The following is a 22,948-nucleotide window of genomic DNA, read 5'->3' on the forward strand; positions in this document are numbered from 1 at the left end:
TAAAGGAGGGAGGAAGTGAGGGGTGCAGGAGGGAGGGAGGAGCTTCCTTTGGCCTGAACTGGGGGGCTGAGGCCGAGCCACGCCCCCCATCGGTCCTCCTCCCCCGTCGCAAGCGCACCCACCGCCCGCTCCTGCGGAGGAGCGCGCTGCCGGAGGGCGGGAGGAGTGGAGCGCAGGGCCCCACACTGACCTCGCCCGCGGGGACCGAGGGCGGACTCCGGGCTCCCGCCTGGCCTGGCCCCTCCCAGGGAGCTCGGATCCCGCAAGCCAGGCCAAAGCCGGACTCACCTCCAGTCAGCATAAGCGCACACTTGCACATGCAGTTGTCGTTGTCCGCGTCCTTTGTGCTGAAGTCGGCGCCATGCAGGATCAGGCTGCTCTGCTTCCCCGCGGTCCCCGAGTGGCCCTTCAAATACAGCCTGCAGGGGACACGAGAGAGAGGAGGGGTCCGGATCAGCCACGCACGGGGGCAGTCAGGAGGCCCTCCTGCCAGAGGGCCTGCTTTTGCATCATTTTCTCTGCGTTTTGAACTTGTCCTTTTACCAAATTCCTCTCTCAACCGAAAGTCAAAAGAAAAGATAAAAGAAAGAAGAAAGAAGGAAATAGAGACAAAGAAGGGAGGGAGGGAGAGGAAGAGATGGAGAGGGACTACAGGTCACAGTCACGTATCAGTAAGACTCGCTACGCGTGTCTTTCACCGTGCACATAGGACTCACACAGATCTCTGATAACGCAGCAGCCTCAAAAGGCACGTGGGTTCGTGGGATCCCACAGGCCCTGGTTTCCAGAGGAAAGCGCCTTGCATGGTGTCTGTGCAGTCCGCTGCTGCACCATGACGCCTGCAGAGCAGTTGGGCTGCAAGGACCCCACCTGAGAAGCGGCCACAGCGCTCGGCCACCAGCTCCCAGAGGCTCGCTTCATCCCTGGGTTCTGGGGTGGAGATCCCGCCTCTCTGTATGTATAGGGCTGGTCTGCAGTGCATGAGCAGGCACGGTGCACCCCTTGTAGGCCCTGCCTAGGTGGGCGGGTCACTCTGGGACCAAATATTCTGCAGAAAATTTGGGGCCTGGGGAAATTATACAATTAAGTTCCAGACAGGTTTAGTTGGTTTCGATGACTGAGAGAACTTCAGCTAGTGGCAGTACAAATGGCTTTGAACTCTGACCTTCTACTGCTGGACTATCCTTCATGAGCTCTATTTTAAACTCTGAGAAGTGGGGAGGGACAAGAGCAGGGCTTGCTTGCTTTGTTTTTGCTGAAAGCCGGTTCACACTGAGGCTGGGACTGGCCTCATGGGATGGGGCTTCCCTGGGGGGAATGTTAGGGACCAGGTCACAACCGGAGTCCTGGGAAAGGTCCCCGTGTGGAGTCCTGCCACCCAGAGCAGCCCGAGGTTTTAACTTGACCCCTTCCACCGAGGCTTCAGACCCGCAGCTGAGGCCTTAGAGACATGGCGAGACCCCATGGGCTCCACTTCCAGCCAAGCAGGGTCATCGAGGGGCTGGCCTCGGTCTCCTTGGAGAAATTCACACACAGAGCCGGGCAGGCGAGAAGAGAGTCTGCTGCTGAGACCACTGGGGAAACCTCTGCCAGCCCAGTGCACTGAGCTCGCAGCAGCTCTGGGCGAGGTGCAGATTTCAAGTCTGACTCGGTTTCCTATGCTCACTCCTTCTCCTCCACCGTGGGGAAGGCAGCACGGTCCCCTGCAGAGGCTCTGGGCTCTTGGTGGACTCAGTGGATACCGAACGGTCGCTGCAGGGTGCTGGATGCAGTTCAGATTCTTAAAGATGGGCTTGGAAGCTACAGCCTCAGCCTTGTAACACGGAGTTGTTTCTTTGCATAACCAAGGCAAAAAGAATGCATGACATTTGAAAAATGAGGAAAAGCAAAACCCACAGAATTGAGATGCTGGATCATGTGGTGACTCTGTTTTCAGTTTTTTGAGGATTCCCCATACTATTTCCAAAATGGCTGCGCTGATTTACTGCCCCACCAGCAGTGTTCAAGGTTTTCCTGGAAATGGTTTGGCGAAAAGGTACCTGTACTCTCATGCTCACTTCAGCATCATTCACAACAACCAAGATATGCAGGGAGCCTGAGCATCCACGAGTTTCAATCGGACGGAGAGAATGTGGTGCACATTCATAGTGGAATCTATGAAGCCTTTAAAAAGAAGACATGCTGTCATCTGTTACAGCATGGATAGAACTGGAAGACAGGCTTAGAGAAAGAAGTCAGGCATAAGACTGCATAATCTCACTCACGAGCAGACTCTAAGGAAATTACTCTCAGAAATGGGGTAAAGGGACGGCTACAAGGGGCTGTAGAAAGGAGAGAGATGCAGAAGAAAGATGCTCCTCGAAGAACACGTTGGAGGAACAAGTTTTCATGATTTGCACACTAAGGGTCACCAGCATCTTAGTGATCTCCCACTTCACAGTGACCACAGCTAGTCATTCTGAGTTGCATATTTCAAAATAGCTGAAAGAACAGATTTCTTACACCCGAACCACAAGACACTTGGTGAGTAATGGATGGAGTGATTACCCTGAGTCCTTCTGTGATGTACACAGAGATCACAATATCACTTTGTACCCGAAATACACACAATTATTTACTGATTCAATGAAGAAATCAGGAAGCAATGAAGAAGCATCAAATGGGAAAAGAATTCAAGCCCAAATCTCATCACTGAATATCTCCATGCTCAACATTGTGTATATTGTAGTTTTTTCCTTGTTCTCCCCCAAACATAAACGCTACTGATTTTCCAGTGCACATGCAGTGAAAAGCAGACAATGCACTCGGAGACACCCGCAATCTGAGATGACAGCTATTCACTTGTTCTTATTAGTGCTGGAAGATGAAATTCCTCCTTCTTTGGAAAATACTCCTGTTAAGTATGTAGAGGCCAAATAATGAGATTTGCTACCCTGAAGATTACTGGGACGGCAGGCGGCGCAGTAAGGGAAGAGGGCAGGCACATTTAGGGCCTGCGAGACTCAGGGTCCTGTTACTCGTTACTAACACAGCAGAAGCACCCAGCTAGGCAGCAGTCCCTGTGTGCTCACATCTGCAAGGTCCATTTAGCCCTCCCTCCCGGACAGTCTAGGAAGCCCTGTGCCCAGAGATAACCAGGGATTTGGGGAGCCGGCCCCTTCCCAGCTTCAGGAACCAAAGCCGACCACCCTGAGACCGCCGAGCATTACTCAGGAAGACCCTGCATTGTCTCTATGCTACACTGCAGTGGGAAGCAAGTTTTCTTGGTGGCACGGCCATTTCTCCTGTGACAGCACTGCCATTTACACACAGCTGTATTGTCCCCACAGATTGTAAACTCCTAACAAGAATTATTCATGCCTTAACCATCTTTGTAAACTCCACATACTGTATACATAGCAAGCATTCAATAAACATTTATTGAGTCAATTATGAACTAAGAGTTGAAATTGTTTAGAGTTAAAGTTTTACTCATCTCTGGAGACGGCGCGTATGCGGCAACATTTTAACTCTAGCCAGGCAGTTATCTTTTAGAATTCCAGTTCCCTGGGTGTTATTTTCTCCTGATTTGAAATTTGTCCAATGTTAATGACTAAGGGTCTGTTCAGATCACACTGGGTCACTGCTCTGATGGGTGTGGAATTAACTTGTGGCTGTCTACAGACGAAGGCTTCAGAAATAACTCACGAAATGCCCACTAAAGTAGTACCGGAGCCCATGTGAGAAAGGAAACCATCTCGTCTGGCAAAGCTACACAGGTGCCTTTCTACTAGATAACTTTCTCTGGAACCCAGGCATTTATTTTTCAAATCTGCTTCAACAGCTTTAGGCTTTTTTTAGAGTAGAAACAGACAAGAGCACACAACCTTCTTTCCGATGCGCGTGAGAAGCCCCAGGACTGTCCTCCCTGTGAAGGGCTCTGCTAGCTCTGGGCCATAACCTATGATGCTTTCTCACAGGCAGAGATGTGTCCTCTTGCTGGCTGGCCCCCAAGTAAGGAAAAGCATCGAGTCATTTGCAAGAGCCTACGAATTGTGTGAGAAATGACCAGAAAACCCACAAATGGGATGTGGTATACTCAGGAGAAGGGAGCCAGGCAGATGGCTGTGTGACAGCGATCCACATCCACAAACAGGAGCATGAGAGCAGATGCAGAGGTTCTGAGGACATTTCAGAGGAGGAGAGGCTGTGAGCAAGAAGGCGGACTGTGGGTCCCGCGTGGTTTGATGGACTTAGAACTGAGGGTACAAACAGGGCGTCCAGACCCCTTAACACATGAACCGTGGGCAGGGGCAGGTGGCTCAGTGTGAAACAAGTATGCGTAGAAAAGCAACCGATGAGAAAGCCATTAACCAAAATTTTTGCTTCTTTCCTTCCTCACCCTACACCCACAAAGTAAACCGACCTTTAGTGTCTGAAGTAAGGCTGTGTCACGCACAACCGTGCCTTGAAAGCCCGCAGCGGACAGCAGAGTGTGCAGCTCTGGTCCTTCCCATCTATACACAGCCTCCAGGAGGAGTCAGGCCCTAAGATTATTGTGGAGACTAAATACGGAAATACAGTCAAAGCCCTTAGAAGGATCGCTGCATGGAGAGCAAGTACTTAAATGTTAACATAAAGGAAATCAAAGAACTCAACCTTCCCGAACCAATAATCATAATACATGAGGGAGCTCAGTAGACAAAGCCGTGAGGGCTGATCCCAGGTAAACAAGTGTAAACACACACGACCTCATGGGACACAGATGTGTGCGGGATGGGGAAGACCTGAGCAGACACCGCTAAGGAAGACGTCATTTGGGCCCAGGCCCCGGGCCGAGAATCCAGCAAGGGAGGGAGCAGTTTGCTCTGAACCACAAGGCCTCGAATCGCTTGAATCTTCTTACTTTGGACAGAGCAAGCAGAATTTTGAAGAAGAAGGAGCCAAACAGTTGCTTTGCTGACTGCTGGGGTCACTGCCAGCGTCACCTGGGCCCCAGATGGCCTGGGTAGCAATCCTCTAATGCAGACGTTTACCTGAGCACCTCAAAACTCCAATCTTTCAGAACACAGGCTTTTCCTGGTGCATAGCCAGGTGCTGTATGGGCTGAATCCAGCCACGTTTAGTGCATTTGTTTGTTCCCCTTCTTTATTCAAATTAGGGCAACAGGTCACCCCACCGACCTGTCTGATTCTCATGTTTACTGACAACTTTGTCACTCCAAGCTTCCTTACTTGGTGGCATTTCTCAGGCAGAATGGGGTCGCGGAAGAACCACCAGGGTTTGTGTATGTCATCTGACCACTGTGTTAAGAAAAGGGTATTGTGCTATTATTATTTCGCTCTCTTTCCAGGCCTCCGCTGCCCTGAACTAGGCACACTGTTTACCTGTGAGTGTGCAGCAGACAGCACGTGAGAGTGACCACAGTGCTCAGGCCAGTCACAGTGCGGGAGTCTGCGCTATGTTTAAGAAGGCATCACTGCCAGAATTATGGGCAGGATCAGCTTCAGAGAATCCAGCTTCTTTTGTTTCCTGATACTGATACCACTGCTTTATATATTAATTTCATTGCATGTGTACCAATTGTACGCTCAGTTTTCACTGCGTTTTGGGGACACACATTCTCACTGCCTCTCCCTCCACTCACAGATTCTGGCCAAGGAGTTCACCATACATTCAGGTGTCGAGCTCTTCACACTAGGAGCACTGTTACAAGTGACTTCTGTTTCCAAACTCCAGCAGAATATGGTTCTTAGTGTTTCTCAGTGGCAGACAAGAAGCTCGTAAGAGTTCAAAACGCAGGTGAATTTGGCCAGGCATGGTGGCACATGTCCAGCTACTAGGGAGGCTGAGGCAGGAAGACTGCAAATTCAGGGCCAGTCTGGATGATTTAGTGAAACCCTGTCTCAAAATTTAAAAAGGGCTGGGGACATAGTTCAGTGGTAGAGCACTTGCCTAACACATGTGAAGCTGTGGGTTCAGCTTCCAGTACTAGGAAAACATCTCATAGAAATTCTTCCTCCAAAGAAAACAGCAGCCCCAAATACCATTACCTCCAGCTGCATCTGTGTCCTGTGACAGACAGCTGTCTATTTTGGACATTTAGATATATATTTTGCTCATGAGATCTGCACTAAGGAAACTGTATTTCCCAAAGTTCAGAGATACACATTGTGGAAATTACCTGTTTTTAGTTAACAGAAACGAAAAGTTCTTCCCGTATCCTCCCCTTTTCTAAGACTGCATCAAAGAACGGAGTGCTAAAGTGAAATGTGCAGCAACGAGACCCCTGGAGTCACAAGCTTCGGTTCCCCCCGGTGGGCCAGCCGACGGCGTCTCGGGATCCTCGGGTTGTCTCTTCCACCAAAAATTCAGTCTGGTTGTACAGTTTGTGATAGCAACTGTGTTTTTAGGGTGAACAAGTTCCAGGGAGGCAGGCTCGTTCTCATTTTTATTCTGTTTAAGAGCACGAGTCCCAGGGAGGACAGAGACAGGCCTGAGGCCTGGAGGCCGGGTGTGGCTCCCGAGGGCTCTGCAGAGATAGCTGCCCCTGCTGCTGTGGTGGGCACCAGGGCATCTGGGCTGGGCCTCTGTGACCGCAGCTTGGCGTGCCTGTCACTGGTGCACTCTCAAGACGCTTGCTGTCCTCCCAGGCTTCTGCTGCCCCTGGCTGGCGTCTGAAGCGCCTGCTCCTCAGCCTCTCCCTGTGCCCTCTCCTGTGCCCAGGAGCCCACACATGTCCCTTGGGCACTCAGCCATGGTGCACTCCCTGCATCCGTCACCCTCCACCCTGCAGAGCTGCCCATCTACACCCCAGACCAAGGGCTTCACAGCGGGCGGGAGAGATGACTGGGTGCAGGCTCCGCTTTCCAAAGAACAAGAACATCTTTCAAGAGAGCAACATTAGAAAAGTCATGTAGAGAAAAGCCTAACTGCATCAGTTAAAAGGGAATTGAGCAAGATACTTTGTGTTTATTTTATTAGTATCAGCATCATGCAGTGGATAAAGTCTCGCATCTCCCTCGCAAGGCAAGATGGAAGAAGCAGAAAAGCCTGGAGTTGAATAGACAGGAGAAGGATGCAAGCTATGATCTGGGAAAGGAAAGGACATGGTACTTAGGAGTTACACGGACACTGTCCAGTGCCCTGTCCTGAGCCAGTCTCTGAGCACAGAAGTGCGACCTGCTGACCTCTGCCTTGCTGGCGTCTCGATCACCCTGCGACACCGGCCGTGGGTCTGCAGGATGCATATGAATCTCCGCGGCGTCTTCCACCAGAGGAGGAAGGAGCACTTCCTCTCCAGAGCAGCCAGCATGCGGTCCCTGCCTTCCCACCAGTCACAGCACCCACGGGAGCTGAGGAGGACACGCACGGAACACAGCTGTGGCCCCAGACATGCTCCTGCCATCTGAAAAGAGGACTGCAGCCGAGCAGGTCTGGCGCAGAGCGGGCTGTGCTGTGTGCTGTTCTCACTACACTTTGCGATCACAGTCACCGGAACACAAGGAACGATCAAGGGAAGGAAGCTGCCCTGGCCATCCCTGGTCGCCGGTCCTGGTCACCTCCTGACTCTGGCCGTCAGCCTCCTTTGCTCTTAGCATCCATGTTGGTCCCTGCTCTCACCATGGGTGTGGAAGCAGTGCCAGCCACTTGCGCCTGAGAGGTGAGTCCCCTCCCGAGCACTCAGCACTCTGCCCCTTCCTCCCAACTCTGGCCTTCTCCCTGCGCATGCCAGCCTGCCCCCAGCCCAGTCAGCCCAGGCTGCTCCCTTGTGGACCCAGCTCCTATCTGTGCCACCTGGGCCTCCAGGACTGACCACGGTCTTCGTGGGGCTGCGGTTGCTGGCCAGGCGTCCACTGCCCACCCCTGCCAGGTCCTATCAGATGGGGGTGCACCCACGTGGGTCCTGGGACAGTGGACCGTGGTGGGGACAGCCCTCGGAGGACCGGGGCAGCCATCACAGGATAGCTCAGGGCTCTTTCCTGAGGTGGAGCTGGCTGGTGCTAGCGCTTCCCCTACCTGTGAGTTCACAGAATGCAGTTTTCTGAGCCTTGAATTACTCCTTCTAAGCGGGAATCCTCAGGGATCCTGAGGCCTGATAGCCCTGGGACCTTTATTGTTGTTGGCTTGGAAAAGTTCAAGACTCTAGGGCGAGACACTAATGTGCACTAAAATCAAGGGCTTTTCCTGACACTGAGACGCTCTGGAGAACGCACACAGCAACTCTGAAGCCCCAGGGAGCATTTCTCCTCATCAATATTCATCTCGGCCAAGAAGTATAAAATAGTTTGTTCATTAACATGTTCATCACTGGGCCACAACTCATGTGCCTCCCTGCCAGGTGGCTTGAACCACCGGTGATACAAAAAGATCTAGTCACTTTTATCAATCTGTTTAGTAATAAAATTAATGTTTTAAAAACAGCAGGAATATGTTAAAACAATCCCTTCCAGATTTTAGGAAATAAACACAAACATGCTCACACAGAGTAAAAATAATACACCTACTAAATTGGACAATTGTATTACAAATTTATTTGTAAATTCAAATAAAACTACTGAATACTTTGAGTTTGAAAACCTGTGCTAAAAATTTAAGAGCCTAGAAACTGCCAGAAGACTCCCCATATACGTTTTTCTACCATTTTCATCCCAGAACTGCGACAAAAATAACTTTCCTCTTAGTATTGCAACATAATCTGCTACTGGTTCCAGCCAGGGCCACGGAGCCCAGAGGGTCAGAGAAATGAGAAAGATTTCACTAAGAAAAGTGAGACAAATTTTCCAAACCTACAAAACTGCAGAGCTGAAATTTACATGGGATGCTCGAGAGAATTCTTTTCAATCCACATGATTTCGTTTTGTCCTTGAAATAAATTTAGGGCATGAGAGCACTTTAATGATTAAAGAAAAAAAAATGCGTTGTGGAGTTGGAAAGAACTTCAGATTTACCTCCTTATTTTACTCCTGAGGATCTGAGAGCTGGGAGAGAAGCAGCTTGTCCAAGGTCATTCAGGAAAGTGACTGCAGACCCAAGTCCAGAGTTCATGTCTCCGGATTCCTAACACGGGGTTTACACATTCCATCAAACTACTTCCCAGCAGGGATCTTGGGCCAAAACAATCTAGTGCAAAAACATTATTTAATGGCCAAGTTATTTTCAAGACTTTTTTTTTTTTTTTAGTTTTTGCCCAAATATTCCATTTACCTTCTCCTGTGGAATCTTTTCCTCAAAAAAGCTTTTGACAGCTATCAGCCACTCAGCTTTTCATTTTCTTGAGACAGGGTCTCGTTATGTAGCCCAGGCTGACCTTAAACTCACTATGTAGCCCAGGCTGGCCTCGAACTCACAGCAGTCCTCCTGAGTGCTGGGATGACAGGCATGTGGCACCAGGACCAGTTTCAACTAGTCAGTTTCAACCTTTCAAATTCACCTCTACCCAAGAAATTATAGGAAAACATAAAATATGAATATTTACAAATTTGTATTATAAATACTATAGCCAGAATATAATTATGATAGGCATCATAAATTGTTACATGTTTTTACTCAAACTAATTCAAATTTTCTATAGGTTAAAAAAGTGACTCATTCTCTTGTCTGTGATACAGGATTTACCAATAAAACTAACCTTAATTAACTTTAGGGAAAAACTGACCCCAAGATCTCAGAAAAACAACATTTAGACAAGCTCTTAGTGAAATATGCTCATCAAAACTCTACCTTTCGTACATTAAAACTGGAATTTTTGTGTAATTTTCTTTTTTTCTTCTTGAAAATAGCACAACTAAATTTATTTCCAGTTGACATATCCTACTTTTTAATATACAATAATGTAATGCAACAGTTGTAAACTATGCTTTACCAGTGTTTGAGACATTAGCAAGAGGAAGATCAAAAAAAGACACATTCCCACAACCTCTTCAGAATTGATCAGCTTTATGTGTCTTTATACATTACAATCATTTTAAGAGTTTTCTTTGAGAGAGTACCTATCCATTGGAAAAACAAAACTGATACAGTGTCTTCAAAACCATCAATTTTATTAATATTAATGATTAAGTAGTCATTTGATTAATATTGACTAATATTAGTTATTGATTGATTAGGGGTCCACAGCAATCTTTCCTAAGTAGAAGGTGACTAAGAAGTTATGATCACAAGTACAATGAGTGGACTTGGTTTCCATACTGAATCCAAGTGAATAAGTGAACAGCAATCAGGCAGCCAAGGAGATTTTTTGAAGATAATGAAAGAGAGATAACAATGCAGAGCATAGCATTAGAATTTTAACAGGTTAATAATAAATGTGTTGGTGTAATAAACATTGAATTTAAAAAATCTAAATATCTTTCACATTTGTGTGGCATTTAAGCTTAGTGAATACAGGTATGCTTCTATATCTTTCTGGTGCAAGGACAATGTTTCTGTTTAGACAAGAAAGCTGGGTATAAAAGTCCTTTGTGATTTACTGTAGGCACAGCTGCATTGTGCTGCTACCCACCTGGTTAACCTGGGAACTTTCCTCAGAGTTCCCTTCCTGGCACAGCTCTGAGTTACAGGCGGCCCAGAGAGGACTCCGGCTGAGACACAGGTGGCTCAGGCCTGGGGACGTCATCCTCAGGGTGATATTCAGGGGCAAAGACACGTCACATCCAGCTGGGTTCCTGACATGGGCCACCGCCCAGCATAGCCATAGGTAACAGCCACACCCAGGTGACGAGTTCTGTGGAGCTCCCCTCTGTGGTCCTGCTCCTTCGACTGGATGTGTTTGTTTCTCAGGCTTCTCTGTGAGCCCTGGCCTCTCCACCAAGCTAGGTTTTATGCGTTCGCTTCAGCCTCATGTCCACAATAACTCATGATGGCTGCTTTCCTGAATGAACATGACTGGTAGAACCATTTTTGTTTACAGATGATAAAGCCAGATTTCTTCACAGATCTGCAACTCTGATTCTTATTCCAGGGCTTTTTCCAATTGATCATAGCATCTCTGCAAACCCACAATTAACCTGTTATTTTTCAGTACCGCTTATGGTGATGACTATTGTTTATCAACTCTGTTTTAGGACCAAAAAGCTTTCATGAGAAATAAAATGCCACTATGCTTCTTAAATTGATAGAAACTCTCAAGAATTTATTGGAGACATACAAATTTGTTTATCAAAGAATTCAAAGACTATGAAAATAGAAAAGAAATACATATATAAAAGTAATTCAACTTTAGAAAATAATTTTGAGGTGCAAGGAACTTTATAAATACTTTAATTCATCAAGACAGAAAATTGAGAACTGGAGAGTGAGATAGTGTTTCCACAGACATGCAAAGTCCTAAAGAGAAAAGTGGGGTGAGAAGAACCAGATGCTATATATTGGAATAAGCTCACTAATTTCCAAAGTTAACTGTTGGGTTTCCCTTTACCGACGAATGGCCATATGTGTGGTAGACAGTGATGAGACCAAAGTTCAAATGCTAACACCTACTCACGCTAGTGCCTCTGCCCCTGACCAAAGTATTCATTATACCTGCTTTCTGTTGGGAAAATAAGATATCTGGTACACAGTGTGTATTCCCCCAATATTAGCTATCAATTCTCACTTAATAATTTGCCTGACAAGCGTGTCTCTTGAGTTTTGATGAAAATTATCCCCATACCTTAGAAATCTGCTCAGGCATGTGTGTGGGCTTCCACGAACAGTTACTTAATACACGCTTGTCAGTGACACAGTGGAATGTGGACACTGGATCACTGTTCGTGGCATTATGGATCGGTGGGAGCACAGAATCCACCCTCGCCTAGAATGAAGGTGACATGTTTCTCTGGGAAATCAGAGTTGGGGACTTTGGGTGGCTCAGGGGGAACAGGAGGGAACAGGACCGAGCAGAGGGAAATGCAGAGCTCACACCCAGCCTCGGTGGGGCGGAACTCAGCTCATCCCAAGTGCACATCCAGACCTCACGGCTTCTCACCACTGCTTTGACTGGGGCAGGGGATGTCACAGTGCTGTGCTGACCAGTGCCTGCAGAGGGGTGCACCCTTGGGAGGCCTAACTCACCTCGGCCACAAAGCAGCACCCAGGGGGGCCAGTTGGGGAGAGCTCAGTCCTGAGGGGCCCTGGGGTGGCTCATCACACTCCCTAGCATTCCTGGGATGAGGGAGAAGCTTCGAGATGTAGAACACAGCCGTGTGCAGGGTAGGGATACGGCACAAGGGAAGGCCTGAGGGTTTGGAAGACTTCAGGAGGTTGCTGGGATGGAGCCATAAAGAGCAGGGTAGGCGGGGAGTGGGGCACAGGCAGCAGTGTTAGGAAGAGGGACAGGCCCGGCCCTGGAGAGTCGGCGGGCAGGTGCTGACTCGCAGTCTCTGAACCGTGTCCATGGGTCTTAAGGAGGGGAGAGGCCAGGCGGGACTGTGGAAAAGCCATCCTGGTAGCGGAGTAGAAGCAGCGTCTGAGACTGACCAGGCGAGAGGCGGGAAGGCCACAGCCTTCAGGGCAATCGAGGACAAGGACCTGGACAGCAGTGCCTCCCCGGGGAGGTGTTTAAGAGGTCGACACTGACCGTGTGCTGTGTCACATGACCGTCTATTGCGACACCCTTACATTATTATTTTCCCTCATTCGTACCCCTTGGATTCTGTAGATTTTTTTTCCTATCTGAGAAAACCATGTGAAGTCTCCTTAGCAGATAGAAGTTAAATGTGTGTATTACACACACACACACACACACACATTTTTAAGCTCATCTGTTAACTCACAACACCTACTTTTAACCAGTGTTTTAGGGCATAAGAATGGTTATCTTCTCTTGTCTTTAAAATTAATTCTGTATATTATGACTACAGCTAAAAGGATTTTCAAAACATAATTTCTAAGACTGAATTTTTTAAACAATAAAACCCTTTAAAAAAACCCTCTGAATTTAATTCAAAAGAGGAAATATATGAAAAATGTAAAACACTGAAACAAAAAACCCAGTACAAACTCCTTGGTATTGAATTTAAGTTAGAATTTAGTTGAATTGAGGAAATAAATGGATCAGAATCATTTTAAAATATGTGTGATAATAATTACCACAAAGACAATAGGAGTATTAATTGATTGACGTGTAAAAATAATTTCCTTACACACAGACTTTACGAGGCCGGAAGACTTACTTTCTGACCATCGACCAGATCCTGACTGTAGATCTTAGAGCATGGGTGAGCACCGGAATCGCAGGCCTGGTCGAAGGAGAGGTGTTCCTCGGCCCCGAGGCCTTCGGCAGGGCCAGCTGTCTTCCCAACCTGCCGGATTCGGTCCCCCAGCACTACCTGGACATCGCTCAAATGCGTGCACAACACCCGAAACAGCCCACGCGGCTACTCACAAGGAACTGAGAGACATTTTGGAAAGGGGCCAAAGCAAATCCGTCAGGAGCCTAGAGGAAGACGAAGCCAGTTACTTGCGGGTCCTATTGTCAAGCCGTCTGACAAGGGCCAAGTTTCCTCTTGTCTCAGGTTTCAGGTCAAAACATTTACATAAGGGCACCCTGATGTTCGACGGTGGCTTTTCTTGTTATAAAACCCTCAAAATATTGACCTCCTTGGAAACACATCTTCATACACTTCATTGCTTTTCATGAATGTCTCTTCTTTGGTTTCTTCAGTTGCCACTAAGTCCACCCTCGCTGCCCCTCCAGAGACTATCAGGTCTTTAGATCTATTTCACATCTTCTGTTGTGGTGACATCATCATTATTTGTTGAGAAAATGATTATGTCTCCAAGGATCCAATCCCACACATAATCTATTAAAACAAAATGAGCTGTCCCATGAAAAAGATGCAGATTTAAAATAATAAAGGATGCTATATCTCGAAAAGACAAGAAATAGACGCAGTTGAAGTATGAGGAAATAGCCACACAGGCTGTCCAAGAGCACGAGGCTTTGGTTTTTATCACTGCAATCTGTGGAGGCTGTGTCACCCACAGAATCACGTTTCTATGAGAGACACAGTCACAGTTTTGAGAGCTAATCAAGGACTTGCTAAGTGCCAAGTACTGCATGAAGGGTTAGTGCTGTAAGAACAACTACAATACCCCATTCTCCAAAATGCCAAGCAGGTTTGCATGAACCCCACAGCAGCAAAGCTGGACCTCAGGTCCAGAGCACTGGGGACCTCGCCCCTGAGTCAGTTCCAGGTACACAGGAGTGACACACTAAGCGTTCATGGAATCGAATATCACATCACAGTTTTCCTGAGTCATTTAAATCTTTTTTCTAATGTACAAGTCACTCATCTAGAAAAATAATCAGAAACATTTAAAATTAAGTGTTAGTTTATTTTTATATTTCAGTGATATGTTGTGTATACTGATACTGTTATTTGGATTTATTTTTGCTCTTTATTTAAAGAAGAAACCCACTTAATTATGTCTCTTTCCCCTTTTATGCCAATCATTCAAACATTTCATGACACTCAGTTTTGCTCTTGACATCTTCAAGGTAATGTGAGCAAACAGTAAAGGAGACAGAACTGGGACACCTCTTGGTAGATCGCTGGTCCCGAGCCGGAGCCTGCTGGCTTCTGCTCTGTGGGACCCAGCGCCCGCCCAGCAGCGCCACACTTCCTCTAGGAGTTGGACCCGCTTCAGAGGTCACAGGGTACAGAGATGGAATGAACGCCTTGCAGATGCCTTCCCAGGCCTTCTGCCTGCCTCTGCCCCCGGCCAGACACCCTGACCTTCATCTCAAAGGATGACTGCCACCCTTCTTTGTCCCATCGCCCCAGCACCCCTAGGTGCTGCTTCAAGGGAGCTGGCACCGCCCTGAAGCAGAGCTCTGAAGCTGCGTTTGCTTTCTCTCGCCTGCTGGGTGCCAGGCAAGGTCCCGCCCCAGCGCCTACCTGTAGTTCTGCTTCTCGTTCCCTATGTGGAATCTGTCATACTGCGAGTAGGCGCGGTTGCCTTCCCAGTCCAGCAGCTCGATGCGCAGCGTGCACTGCCTCTGGCTGGTGATGGCGAAGATGAACTCGTTCCCCAGCCAGTGCTCACCGGATGGGTTCCCGAAGCCCTGGGGGAGGAGGAGAGGTTACTGGGCAAGGCCTGCAGTGCAGCCTGGAACAGGTTCTGAATAGTAACATCAATGCCTCTCAGCGTACGGACGAGTCTTCCAGAGTTTGCAACCTTTTTGCAATGACTGACTTATTCCATGCTCTCCTGCTGTATTTCTCTCCATTGAGGCAATGTCTGAATGTGATCATAGTAGACTTCTGTTAGTCAGATTCACATGGATGAGATGTTTTTCAATTAAATCAAACTGGTTGATAGGTTCAAAAAGAAAACACTCTTCAAATCAAAGATTGTTTTGGAAAAAATTTCTAAAATATTAATTAATATCTTTAACTTAAAACTTTCCCAATGAATAGTATCAAGGTGGTATCAGACAAACTATGGAATAATTTTTGTTGTTATTACTTCTCAGGAATCCAGTTGATATCCTGTAACTTTATAGATCAGCAGACTTGACTTTCGTTGCCTTAGCATCTTCAATGTTTTTCTGGTTAATAAGCCCAGGCCCTTGAACCCATGATTACTATAATCCCCTGCACAGCTTCGGGGCATGGGCTCGACTTTAAGCAGGGGTGAATCCTAAGAGCTGCCAGTGAAGTGAGCTGACTGTCTCGGCCTCAGGGCTCCACTGTTCACTTTGGAGAAATCCTGGACATGGTTGCTAAGTATCCAAGGTCATTTCTCTGATAGAAGGAAAAATGTGGTCCCCAAACATGGGCCAGCTCTTAATGTTGGAAATAATAGCGATAGGGAAATAAAGAACCCTAAACATTCTACATTTTGGATATTCACAATTGCTTCAGAAAGAACTCCTTGGTTGTATTCAAGGGTCAGTTTAACTGTTGTCTACGTGTTTCCCTTCTTGACCCAGAAGTCAGGCTGTGCTGTGTTTGTGGAACTTCACACACTGAGGAGGAGCTGGCATACACCTGGCACTCAAAGCAAAGAGGAGAGAGAAGGAAGGGAGGAGGGGGGGGAAGAGGAAGGAGAGAAGGAAGAAAGGAAAGAAGGAGACAAAATATTACAGCACTTTGCACCAACATTTGAGAAGTGACCTCAAAGCACACTTCTGTGCAGACAAAGAGGTGGAGTCTGGTTGCCCAACTGAATCATAATCCCTGGGGTTCTGGTTAAAACAGCCCTGGGCTCTGTGCTGAATCGAGTGTCTACGGAAGAGCCACATGGTCTGCATCTGGGCTCATCCACAATCCGCCTCCTGCACAGGAGACGCGCACTGATGTTCACAAAGAAACAAAGCCTGGCTAACTGGCCTGTTTGTCATGGAGGCTTAATCTATATTGGGAAGAGTAGGGAGCCACTAAGAGCCACAGCAGTCCTTACTGTCTCAAAACAGATGACAGAATTCGGAAAACCTTGCTTCCTTTCAAACTACATGTATATCAATTGTATGGAATTTCAGTGGCAGTAGAAGTTTTCTTAAGCACTTTCTCCTTTAACTGACCTGAGACATGGATCCTTTCCCGTGCCCCTTCATATAATCCATGGGCACAGTGTGCACTGAGCCTGCACCACATTCACTGTGCCCTTGGCTCTGCCAGTGGAGCTGCTCACAGGAGGCCAGTGGCATCTGTCACCAAGCCTGCTCCCTCACCTGCCCTTCTAGCGACAGCACCGATGACATGCTGGGCAAGTAAGTTTAACATTCCTGGGGGAGGGGTGCTCGTTTTGCTTTCTACTAAGCCTAACTTAAATATCTAGGTTTGCTCAGTAAAAGCAAATCAATAAAATAGAGTTGCAGTCACTCTAAAAGAGTGGGGAAAACAGTAGAATTTCAGAGGGCTTTTAACTCATGCATTGTCCAGCACCGTGAGCACTGTTCTCTCTTCAGTGTGAAGGTAGAGGTTGGGTCCACTGGCAAAGTGTTACTGAAGGACCGTTGACCCAGAATCGCAGGCTACGGCTGTACATGAAAAATGGGTAAATGAATATGCAATTTTATACTTAAGGTCAAACGCAATGCATTAACAAATGAGTGTACACTTCTACAGTCACACCCCTCCCCCCTTTTATTAGGCTACCAGTACTGGAGACTGAACCCAGAGCCACACATGTATATCAGAATTCTCAGGAATTCTGTTAGCTGCCTCTTCTTCCATGAGACTGGGCTACATAGCATGAGCTGGGTCCTTCCCATTCTGTAGGAGAAAGGGACAAACTATTCCAGGCTCTTCTCTTTACTGAAAATTAATAAAGACTAATTGAAATAATTATTCAAAAGGCTTCTAGACATTAGAGACCAATGTATTGTTATGGCAAGTTTAATTCATGCAAAACATGTTGATTGTAATCTAAAAAGTTCATTATTAAGGAAAAAATTAGACCAAGCTGATTGCAAAGGGAGCTAAACAACAGTAAAATGAAAGCAGAGAGTATCTTCTTTTTATTTTTTCATAGCTGCAGATCAAATTGAGAGTCTGGTGCATGCTAGGCAAAACTCTATCGCTGGATACACCCCAGCCCTTAGCTCTGCTTCTTAATGCGGCAATACCTGTCTCTTCAACTCCCTTTGGCCCAGTTTCTTTTATTCCCCTTCTCTCCACATCTCACAAGTTTTAGGATCTACAAAAGAGGAAATTTCAAGGTCTCACACTTCACAGTTCTCAACAAGAAGCATGTATCAGAAATAGCTGCAGAGCCTTTTAAAGAGGAGAACACTTAGTTTTCCCTTGGAGATGTGGATTGAGTACTGGTGTGGCTGAAGTGGACTTAGAGATCCATGCACTTAGGTGTGCAAGGTGGCGAGCCGTATAAACATGGTGTGGGCTGGATAACTGTCCCCAGTGCAAGCTAGAAGAACATGCCGATCACATAAAATGACCCAAGCAAGGCAGCCACAGGACCCTGGCTTCATGCGGGGCCACACATCAGGCATGAAGATGGTCAACACTCATCTCAGAACACTGCTCATGCAGCACAGCACACACAGCTACCTCGGGGCTCTATTCCACCCTAAATGTCCTGTAACACCCATAAAACAAAGAGAAAATCGGTTACAAAACTCTGCACTGGTGATTTAAAAAGCAGAAATGAATGAGCAACAGGAATAACAAAATTTCTTCCTTTTCATGAATGACACTGTGCTGCCATATACTTTCCTGAAAACTGCTGTTTATTTATGGCAATCAAATCACATGAAAGACTCCATCTTTCAGATGCATTGCTCATCAATTTTGCTTCTCTTGTCATAGTTTAGTAAAAGTGAAAAAAAAACCAACCAAAACAACCCCACTGAAACTTAACTGAGAAAAATGGTGACTTAAAATTGGCCTTTAAAAGCACATTGTATTTAAAAAAACGCATTCAAGATAAAGACTGAAATTTATTCAGTTTTGCCAAAACCGGCAGAAATGTTCAATTTTGGGTTGTGGTTTTTCCAAAGTTAATAAAATAATTGTCTCTAGTACTTTATTTGTTTTGTCTGATAATGTTCACAGGAAGTGTTGACTTTTTATAGCAGAAACAAAATTGAAACCAGACACAGTCTCTGGCTTCTACAAGTATCATCTTTTTTCACAGAAATTATTAAAGAAAACGGATGATACTGAGCTATGACTTTTCAAGGGTGCTTTAATATACAATTAGAGCCAGAATCAGAAGGGTCTCCTCTAATTGCACATGAGAGCCTGGAAGAAATATTTCATTCCAAGTTTTTAATTTCTTATATATTTTTCTCCTTTTAATGTTAAAATGCAGTTTAAAATTGAGCTCTTGACTTCTTTGCACAAACCAAGAGCTCCCAGAAGACATGGTGCTTCAGCTGAAATGTCCGTATTAATAGCAAGCTGTTTGGGGGGGATGACTGTTTCCAAAACAAAGCAAGTGTGTCTCGGGCATTAACCATGGCCTGTTACAGAGTGAGGGTGAGGTCACTTAGGGTACTACTGAGAACTGCCGGCTTCCTCGGGCTTCATATGTAAAAGCTCTGCTGAGAGCATTATTGCTGCAGGTATCTTACGACTGGAAGGAGTTAATACAGGGGTAAGTGCCCCATGCAGAAGCCCCCTCCAGAGTTCCCTCCAGGCAGACATCTTTACAAACTAGATTTTGCTGGATCTTCTGGTAAGGAAGGGTAAGAGAAAATAAAACACAGGGAGGAGACTTGTACAGGCTTAAAGTTGACATTGAGAACCACGAAAATCGAAAGGCTTCGGTGGTGCAAGAGGTTCAAAAGTAATACTGATGATCTGTAACACATATTTGTAATTCATGTGTTAATAACTCAAACAGAGTTCTGGAAACAGGAGGCGAGAGGCAGCCCACAGATACCAACCAGCATGCAGGACAGTGGGAGGAAAGGGAACAAAGGAGGGGTGAAACACGTTGCTACCCTCAGAACCCGGAAGGGTGCAGCCTGCTGGTCCACCCAGAAGCAGACTAGTGGGGACTGAGAAGGAAGAGGCGTGTGGTGGTAAGTAAGGTCTGTTCTTCCCAGAGGACGGCACTGTAAGATGCAGTGAACAGCCCGAAAACGGAAGTGGGAGGCACTGAGGAGAATTGGTATCAGCAGTCTATATCCCTTCTTGATGGAATCATTTCTGTCTTTAAGGAAAAGAAGAGCTATGGAGGAAACAGCTCAATTTTTACCATGTGTTTCGGTGAAAGCTAACCAAGTTGTAGCAGATGATGAACCTTTTTTAATTTAAAAAAACATTGTCATCATTTTTCACCAGACTGCTTCAGAAACTTGGAGCTAATCTCATTTTCTGATCCTGAAGAACTGACTCTGGGGGGGATAAGCTTTTCAAGTCCGAATAAAGTGTGATAGTCTTTCTTTTGTAAAACAAAAGAGAGGGTAATGCCATAAACACTATGATTAAAGAATACCAATCTTGTTCCAATAATGAAAAAAGAATTTCTTATAAGTGGATACACTTGGTAAAGACTTAAAAAGACACAAATCAATTCTACACTTAGCAAGTCAGTATCTCTTACTTAACCTGCCTGGCCTTCCAGGGCAGCAGATGTTTATAGCTAGTAACTTACCATTCAGCAAAATCACAGTGATGATAAGTTCATATGCACTTTTCTGTTACCCTTAATGTTAATAATCATGCATTTCAGAATTGTCTGAATCTATATCTATGGTCTGATTATCAGATGACTTCTCTACATCCCATTTTCATGGTGAAAATAATAATGAATTAAAGTGTTTTGAAAAATAACACTTTTGGCAGAATTAAGTAAAAATTTTACACTGTGATGTTTTAATCCAGGATAATATTAATAACTACTGTTTTTTGAAAAAATCCAGTGTGCCAACGTGCTTTCCTTGTATTACTTCTAATCCCTACAATATCCCTGAACGTAGGTGGGTATTACTATTGTCCTTGTTTGATGAATGAAAGAAAGCCCATGTGTAGGTTAAGTGATTTACTAAAAGTCAATCCACTTGAAAATGGCAGAGGAAAGACTCAACCTATTAATAAAGGTGTAATTCAAGGTCCTCTTCTAAAACGTAGGCAATTTCCTCCCATGTGTTTACAGGATCACACAGGCAGAAGGGGGGTCTTAGAATCCGACCTAATATTCCAATTTTCCATAACCACCCTGAAAGACAAGACCACATTATGCTGGGTTCTTTGCATTGCAGAGGGAGAGGGCTTGCCACTTAACAGGAAGTTCATTTCTTATTAGAAAGAATTAAACATCAGTGGGCCGGGATTTAGCTCAGTGGCACCGTGCCTGCCTTGTAAGAGCAAGGTCCTGAGTTTGATCCCCAGTACCAAAAAAAAAAAAAAAAGAATTAAACATCAGAGAGTTTTGCTCCTGCCTAGCCAAGCTGTACCTCTTGGCGACGTCCCTGTGCCATCACGGAGCTTCTCCTAAAGCAGGGTTACGATGCAGATGGTCTTCAGTGGGACCGGCTGTCTCTGTGAGGTGCCAGGGCCACAGATGGTGCCAGTACCTGGCCCACATTGTGAGCTGCAGACTCTGGGCTGAGTTCTTCTGCACAGTTCATTAAAATAGCTCTCAGACAGGTGTATACTCACACCTTTTTTCTCCATGTTAAACAGCCCCAACTGTTCACAGTCTCCAGAGTTCTACACTCTACTGTAACCTCTAGAATAGTTCACTTTTTGAAACCTCCAAAATGGAAAGCATAATTTTAATGTTATCAGATCGTGGCAGATACCGAAGAGTTTGCATTATTATGACCTAAAAACCATGGTGAATGTAGACTAAGTACATCAGTCTTTGATTTTTCCTGGCCAATGACACAAAATGAGTTTATAGCCACATAAATCTCCCCATTTTTCAAAATACTGAGTTCTTCAGACCCTTTGTCACCTTTACCCTGTATTCTTATATAGTTAATTTTTTATATATTTGAGCTAAGATTTTACAATTTTCTCTGTGTAATTAATTACATCTTGTTGGCTTCAGCCTACTCTTCTGTCTTGAGTAACATTAAGACTCCAAGACTCCAACTTTGCATAACTCCAAACTATTAACCTGCATTCAAAGTGCTCGATCTAGTACCTCACAAACATGTTGCAGACAGAGCGACACTGGAGACCTCCCTGGATTTATTAAAACTCTTTGTTGGCTCTGTGTGAACTGCGATGTCACCAGCCGCTGTATATACCTGTCTACAAGGAGATCAAGGAAGAACTTGGGCTTGCACTTCTTCACCATTTATTCTCTTTCTACTGTCAGAGAGAGGGATTTGTCAAAAAATCATGATAGGAATTATCCAGTAGTGCTGGATGTAAAGTAATAATAATCAGTCCATCTGATATTATTAGTCTGCCCATCGCTGCACCTGGACACCCCACCAGCAAGTCCAGTGGGTAATAATATTATAGGCACTGATGTGGGATTCTGACTGGATTACAGATGAATTCAATCATGCGCTATTTCATTTTGATACTACATCTGATCTTAGCCAAAAGGCGGAGAAGCGAGGGTGCTATTTCATTTTGGAAAAGCTGATCTCCCTAACTTCTTTTCCTCCTGAAGTAGGGCTAGTTTTAGTCAACAAGTTCAGTGTGAAAACTAGGTAAGAACTCCAGTGCAGGAGCAACACACGGCGAATGCTGGAAGACAGCCATGAGGTGTCTGTGTCACTCCAGAGACCTCGGGGACCCTGTCTTGCCATGGTCACCCTTGAGCAGTCCTTCCTCCCTGACCTACATTGGACTCTGACCAACTTTGACCAGCAGCAGAAGCATCATGGTGCCTTTCTGCATCTAGTAGGACTGGGAGCTTCTCCCCTATGCTTGGGGATGCCAACCACAGCCAGAGCAGGCTGATAATGGAGCCACCCACCTGGAGAAGCCTACCCAGCATGTGAGAAGGTCCTGTGGTGGGATCTGCTTTCGACTTGCCCCCATGTGAGAGAGGCCACAGTTCCTGCCCATCCTGTGGGTGACCTGCAGACCGCACAGCTCCCTGCTTGCTCATGAGGCCTGTCAGGGGCTGTGTCCCACTCCCCGCTCCCTCCCTCCACCAGGGCACAAATCCAGACAACACACAATGGTTCATCAAATACTCAGTGATACGTTTTTCTTCCTGATGCACACATGGAAATCATTTACCGAAAATGATTTATGAGTGTTTTATGTCTAATGAAAATAATGTCCTTAATGTAAGCACCATTTTATTCTTCAAATAACTCAAATGCATCTAAAAATGCAAAACTTATCATCCAAAGTGAAGATAGCCTTGAGATAAAACATGAAAAACCACTGTAAATTCTTCCATCTTACCATTTTATATTCCTTCCAGCCTCTTTGGAAATCTAGACTCCCATCTTCCCGATGTTGAATTACAGTCCAGCCTCCCCCATTCACATCCATATTGCAAAATACCTGACAAAAGGAAAATAGAGGCAAGTGAAAACTACACTTATTTTAAAGAAACACGTGCCTGATACGTTTCCAAACAGAAATAGTATGGG

The 22,948-nt window shown here is 45.9% G+C and overlaps 1 protein-coding gene across 4 annotated transcripts in view; it reads right to left on the minus strand.

Moving 5' to 3' along the window:
• Positions 1-22,948, minus strand: part of Angpt1 (angiopoietin 1) — a 174,650-nt gene that overhangs the window by 12,485 nt on the left and 139,217 nt on the right. For all 4 annotated transcript variants that reach the window (XM_004850310.3, XM_087190817.1, XM_087190816.1 and 1 more), the window contains 3 exons: positions 22,758-22,859; positions 14,862-15,028; positions 289-419 (listed from right to left, as the gene is read on the minus strand). In XM_004850310.3, the coding sequence (XP_004850367.2) occupies positions 289-419; positions 14,862-15,028; positions 22,758-22,859 (400 nt within the window). The remainder of the gene's footprint in view (positions 1-288; positions 420-14,861; positions 15,029-22,757; positions 22,860-22,948) is intronic.

This window comes from Heterocephalus glaber, unplaced genomic scaffold (assembly GCF_053883595.1).
Source record: "Heterocephalus glaber isolate CG9 unplaced genomic scaffold, H.glaber_assembly_v1.0 deba00001556, whole genome shotgun sequence".
Lineage (NCBI taxonomy): Eukaryota > Metazoa > Chordata > Mammalia > Rodentia > Bathyergidae > Heterocephalus > Heterocephalus glaber.